General features: G+C 28.7%; 1 protein-coding gene across 1 annotated transcript in view; it reads left to right on the top strand.

The window, feature by feature from the left end:
- The window catches only part of LOC135223547 (glutamate receptor ionotropic, kainate 2-like), a 240,123-nt gene that overhangs the window by 176,276 nt on the left and 56,347 nt on the right, over positions 1-7,500 (top strand). The window contains exon 6 of the mRNA XM_064262048.1: positions 3,664-3,805. Coding sequence (XP_064118118.1) covers positions 3,664-3,805 — 142 coding nt within the window. The remainder of the gene's footprint in view (positions 1-3,663; positions 3,806-7,500) is intronic.

Genomic DNA, 7,500 nt, shown 5'->3' with positions numbered 1-7,500 from the left:
TTTTTCTAGCTCTTTTCCATGCCACATCTACAAAGGTCCTTGGGTATTTAAGTTTCATTGCAATATCATAAATAGTTTTAATTTCAGCGTCAATAAATTGCGGGCTACAGACACGTAAAGCCGTTAGAAACATCCCAGAAAAAACAGAGAATTTAGCATTTTGATGGTGATTGGAGTAGTAATGAACAAAAGAGGCAATGTTAGTTGATTTTCGAAAGACTGAAAAGGTGAAATTTCTATCATTTCTATGGACAGTTACATCAAGAAAATTCAAATTACAATTTCTTTCTTCCTCTCGATAAATTTTATAGAAGGGACTAAATTATTGAGATTATTAAGGAATTCCTAGAGATTTTCATGAACTGGCCAAATACAGAAGATATCATCCACATATCTAAACCAAATAACTTTTTGGGGCAAAATTCTTGGTAAGAGATTGGTCTAAAAAAATTCCATGTAAATATTGCTTAGGACAGGAGATAAGGGATTACCCATAGCCATGAGAGATTTAGACCATCCTATTAACTGGAGTCAAGCAAGAGCCTTAATTCCATGTAATGACACAGTTAAAAGGAATATCATTGAATTCTTGTTTCATCAAGTCAAATAATAAAAATGTTCTAAATTTAATTTAAGTCTTGGTTTATTTAAACTTGATGCTTTCATATGAAAAAAGTTGTAGATAAATATAAGCAACAAATTAATATCAGTTTTTACATGTTTGAACTGTAAATGAAATTTTGAAATTTCGGTTAGGGTCAATCTGTTTAGTTTGTGACCGTGTGATATCCGATAATCCTGTGGGATTATCTCTTTTGAATTTTACCCTTTTGACAATTAACCATCTGGTATTCTGATCTTGTTGTGTACCTGAGACCTTTCTCTACAATTGTATTTCATTCGGTCCTTGACAATGTCTAGTAAAGACGAAAACGCTTGAGTTCTGACTATCATTTTCCTGTGGAATTCGCTTATATATATATATATATATATATATATATATATATATATATGATATATATATATATATATATATATATACGTGTGTGTGTGTGTGTGTGAAGAGAGAGAGGAGATAGAGCTGCGATGACAATGTCATTGTAAGGGGAGACGATCACGGGATCGGAGGTCAGTCGAGAGAGGCCGGGTGTTATTGAATGCAAAACCGTCGGTGCCTGCAGGCGCCAATAATTGCATTTTGTGATCGTTAGCACGTCTGCTGTCTGTCTGTAGTCTGTCGTTACAGCTGTCGTTGCTTCCAAGGGCCGTCGCTGTCTCAGAGCAAGACGGTGAAAGGCAGAGGTGTTTTTATGCAAACACCTTTGCGTTTTCCAATTTCTGTTTCCGCTTTTGAATTTGGAATCTGTGCTGGAAATTAGTCTATATATATATATAGATATATATATATATGATATAATATATATTATATATATATCTATCTATCTATCTATATGTATTATATATATATATATATATAGATATATATATATATATATATATATATATATATATATATAGATACGTATATATATATATATATATATATCATATATAGATATATATAGTATATATATATATTTTATATATATATATATATATATTGATATAATATATATATATATATATATATATAGTATATATAAATTCTTCTCTATCCTTATTATTTTTATATTTCATTATATTCTTTAGATAAAAAATTATATATCGGTATTATATTATATATTACTTATATATCTTGATATATATTATTTAATATATATTTATTATATAATTAATATATACTAAATATATGAAATTCTTCTGTTAGGATACGTATCAAAATCTATATATATATATTATATATATATATTATATATATATAATATAAATTATATATATTCATATAACATACGTATATTCTTTCTGTTAAAACAGATACGTATCAAATTTTATATATATTAATATATATATATATATATATATATATATATATATATATATATATATATATATATATATATATCTATATATTGGATGGTTTGATTATCATGAAACTGGGTCTTGCTGATGATGAGAACCGTTTAATAGGAACATAACGTTAAGAACAGCATTGAATTCAATTGAAAACCAATAAAGATTTCATAAAGACCAATGAAAACTTACAGGAAATGATATCGCTCCTGTATAAATGAATATGAAATTTATGCAATTTTTATTTAGATATTGTCTAATTTAATCATTTCTTTGCATATTAATATTTAATTTACATGAAATATGATTGATATCTGATCCGGATATTGTAAATAGCTATTATATAATTTTTCGAGTTATCAAGTTCTATTGTACAGCATAACGTATTAGTTCGAAATTCCCTGGTAAAGGATAATTTTATGAATGAAAATGAATTTGAATTTCATTCAAACGACATTAACACTCCCGGAATGAGAAGGATAATAAATTATTATAATTTTGAGAATGATGATCTGAGTAGGTAGGTTACTTGAGACCGTAGCCCTCATTATAGCTAAGATCAACGACCCTTTAAGGTTTCATTATCGTGCTCTGGCAACCCATCCGTTGGAAAATCTGGCTCCCTGTTGACTGAAGCAAAGCAGCCCAGGAAAAAGAAATTGAGAAGCAGAAAGTAAACATAAAAGAGAAATAATAAGGTAAAAAATGCGCCGAAGTTTCTTCTGAGCTGTCGAGTTTTCAATACAGCGTATAATGCTGTATGAATCGTGTCCCACGAATCTTTCAGCCACGGCCAGATCGCATCATCATAGCTAACTTTAACTTTAAATGAAATAAAGAACTACTGATGCTAGACGACTGCAATTTGGTATTTGATGATTGGATGGTGGATGATCAGCATACCAATTTACAGCTCTCTAGCCTTAGTAGTTTTTAAGATCTGAGGGCGGACGGCCAGACAAAGACGGCAAAATAGTTTTCTTTTACAAAAAAATAAAAAATAAAAAGGTAAACACGCAGTATTATTAGACAGAGAAGGTTTAACTCAATTGTAAAAATTCGCCTACGACATGTGTTGACATTCCTCAGTACTATGTAAGATCGAGGTTTAAAACTTTATGAACAAGAGAAATTAGTTAAGGGAAATCAGTTACCAGGGCTCCTGTCCAGCGTTAGTACTTCTGCTTCACAAATTGATGTCAGTTACTGTTCCATCAAGATCTAGTTTCACTCTCTCTCTCTCTCTCTCTCTCTCTCTCTCTCTCTCTCTCTCTCTCTTTATGAAATGAAAGCTATTTACTTTTACACCCTTTCTCTGTGTCCCTTTCTTTTAACTCTCTCTCTCTCAATTCAGATTTATTTACTTTAACACTCTGACACTGAAGGAAGCGATGATGCAACTTTCAGTTCTACAAATGTCAACATACATCATTTGTCATATTTCATCACTTTTTCTTGACATGATCGACAGGCCTTTATTAATAAGGTCATAAGCAGAAACAACGCAGTCTCTCTCTCTCTCTCTCTCTCTCTCTCATTTTGTTACCTAAATTAATACTTTTCCTTTTTATTTTACACGGATCCATGCTGATGAAAAGGAATAACACAAGAATCTCCAGCATCCCTTCTCTCTCTCTCTCTCTCTCTCTCTCTCTCTCTCTCTCTCTCTCATGTATGTGTCTCACTGCCGTATCATTGCTCCTCCTGGGACAGACCGATGCTGAAGGAGGCGAAGAAAGCGGGGGTGACCCACATCGTGCTGGACGTCCAGAGGCAGAACATCTTCACCGTCCTCAAGCAAGCTCAGCAGATTGGCATGATGACGTCATACCACAACTACTTCATCACCTCTCTCGTGAGTGGCTCATCTTTTTTATATCTCTCAAAAATAAACACAGACGCACACACAAACACGCATATATATAAATACATACAGGTATTGCAATATGTATATATATATATATATATATATATTATATATATATATATATATATATATATATATATATTATTATATTGCTACTTTCAAAAGGCATATATCCCCTCTGACTGTATAAAATATTATGTAGAGGATTTTGGCAACATTTTTTCAGATTCCTAGATAGCTTAGAGATAGGATGTTTAAAATGTGTGTTCAGATTTCGCATAACATATTGTAAAAGAATATATAATGTAGTAATGAAAGAGAGAGATTATCTTTGTCCATTCGAAGCTAAAGTTGTTTTTCAAAACCTGTCAACACGTTTGATTAGAGACCTCGAGGTCTTAGTTGTGTTTTGGGAATTCTGTCATCACTCTTATAGGAACTTTTGCTCGAGTCTGTTTTGATCGGGTACGTGTCTGTTGAGGTGGTACAAACATGAATGTATACTCGTTTCGTATGCGTTCATCTTTGCCGAATGCCACGTGCAGATTTCACAGTTTGTCTGTAAAGTTGCGTCACATTCGAAGCTTCTGGAAAGAATTGTGTCCCAAAACGTTTTTTGTCATCTCCACTGTCCAGCTTTCGTAAGGAAAAGATTTCATTCGGGCTTAAATCCTCAAAGCGTTCACATCTCTCTCTCTCTCTCTCTCTCTCTCTCTCTCTGCCTCGACATACTTGAGATTATATTAACGTAACGTAAATTGGTCACGCGTATAGATTTCAGATTTGATATTTCTTAGAGTTTATTTAGTATTATTTAGTGTTTTGTGGAATCTGAACAAACATTATATTAGTGTGTAACTGCGCCTATTTTTGTGAATTGAGGTGATTTTTTTAACAAGCTGCAGCAAAGAAAGAAAATTGATATACCAAGAAGGTAAAGTGTGTTATATTTTTATTAGTTGAAACTAATAACTAATAGTAACAGTGGTTTGGTAAGAAACTAATAACTAATGGTTTCGATGGTTTAGAGAACTAATAACTAATAGTTACAATAGTTTGAGTGAAACTATTTACATTTTTACACATTGCAAATTTTTGTGTTTTGTGTTTGTTTCATTTGAAGTGCATTTATTCATTTTCTTATTGAGGTGTGTGTTTTTATTTTATATTCTGTCTGATTAAGACTTTTTTGCAATTTTGGTATTTTCCACATTTTTCTGTGTTTTCATTTACATTCACAATTGAATTAACTTAGTTATTTTCATTAGTTAATCGATGCCCATTTAATTGAATTTAACATTTGTGAATTACCTTGCATTACTTAGAATTCTTTTCAAGTTTCATTGTTGTTTAGCACTTGTGAATTAATTTCTAAATTTTAAGTATTGCCTAACACTTTTGAATTTTGATTGAATTAATTTTCTTGAACTTTGTGATAAAGTAATTTTGATTTAATTTTACTTAATTGATTCAAGAATTAATTAAACTTTACTTTGTTTTCAAGTAACAGCAATTTTCCCTGATATTGTGAATTTCACTTATAAATTTTGAATTGGATAATAAATTTTTGTATTTAAAATTTGTCCATGCATTTTATTTCTAACCAGAATATTTGCATCTGATTATATTTAGCTTAGGTAGAAACATAGAGTGGTAATTGATCTCTTTTCCTACAATTTATTTGAAGTGACTTAGAACCAGGGAAGTACTTAGACTTCTGAAATCAGGGAAATACCTAGACTTTTAAAGTTGTTAATGGAGTGATGCCATTTGATTAATTTAATTACTTACAAGATTACCTCACACCTGTTTTGATGAACTTAGTCTGATTTTCTGCAATATTGGTAAGTTGTTAAGGGATCACTGTTGCCTTTAGAGTATTCTGTTGTTTAGTTCCTGTGATGAGGCTTCAGGTGTCTGGCTGTTGTGAGGTAACAATTAATGAAAGGTAAGTGTAGCAACCAGATACTTGGCACTTGTCGTAATATATATATATATATATATATATATATATATATATATATATATATATATATATATATATATAATATATATATATATATATAGATAATATATATATATATATATATATATATATATATATATATATATATATATATATATATATATATATATATATATATATATATATATAGTATATATATATATACATATATATATATATATAGTATATATATATATATATATATATATATATATATATATATATATATACTATAGTATATATATATTATATATATATATATCGTATATGTATATATATTCATTCCATGTAGTTCTCAAATGTAATTGTTTATCTGGTAATGAGCCATTAATTATATTTGATTTATTAACTTTGTCTGCTCAACCGTATTTATTTTCAGAAATATGGCTTTAGTTAAAAAAACCATGGTAGAACTGAATTATTTCTTCAATTACTCTCCTTGTATTGAGTATTTTTGTATTAGTTATTGTGTTCAGGCTGTTTATTTTTGAAGATTATATATCCTGTATTTAGTGAACATAACATTCTCAAATTACCGTATGATGAAAGGTTTTTAGAAATTCCTAAAATTTTAAAGCTTTTCAACATAAACGTAGTTTTCAGTAATATTAATGCTGAGAGTTTAATGATAAAAAATTCTCCTAATGATGTTTCTGGCTGCAAAGATGAAATTCCTAGTGAAAAGTGTCATAATATATATTACGGATAAACTGGAAAATCATTTACAACGAATCAGACAGCACCAATATTCAGTGAGAGCTGGTTAAGTAACGAATGCATTATTCGTACATATGAGAGGTTTAGATCATCCTATTAACTGGAGTCAGGGAAGATCCTTAATGCCGTGTAGCGACACAGCTAAAAGGAATATAATTGAATCTTGTTTCATCAAATCCAATAACGGAAGTGTTCTAAATTTTAAAGTCCTGGTTAATTTAAACTCGACGCCTTCGTAGTTAAAAAAGTTGTAGATAAATATAAGCAACAAAATTAATATATTCAGTTGTATAAAAGTTTTTGGATTTTGTATGGCTAAGCTTCCGTTTCTCTTACAGTTTAGTCTGTTTCAGTTTGTGACCGTGTGATCTCCGATTATCCTGGATTATCTCTTTGATTTTTAACTTTTTGACAATTAACCATCTGGTACTCTTGATCTTTTTGTTTACCTTGTAACTTTCTTTTCAATTGTATCTCATTTGTGCCTCGACGATGTCTTATTAAAGGACGAAAGCGCTCGGCTACGAATTTCTGCCTATTGTTTTCCTGTGGTATTTGCTTATATATATATATATATATATATATATATATATATATATATATATATATATATAGTATATATATATATATATATATATATATATATATATATATATATATATATATATATATATATATATATATATATATATATATATATATATATATATATATATATATATATATATATATATATATATACTATATATATATATATATCTATCTTTATATTATATATATATATATATATATATATATATATATATCTATATATATATATATATCTATATATATATATATATATATATATATATGATCTATATATCTATATATATATATATATATATATATATATATATATATATATATATATATATATATATACATGTGTGTGTATACATATATGTATAACTGAATCACG

This window comes from Macrobrachium nipponense, chromosome 10, assembly GCF_015104395.2.
Source record: "Macrobrachium nipponense isolate FS-2020 chromosome 10, ASM1510439v2, whole genome shotgun sequence".
Classification (NCBI taxonomy): domain Eukaryota; kingdom Metazoa; phylum Arthropoda; class Malacostraca; order Decapoda; family Palaemonidae; genus Macrobrachium; species Macrobrachium nipponense.
This window is presented reverse-complemented; position numbering and strand designations above follow the sequence as displayed.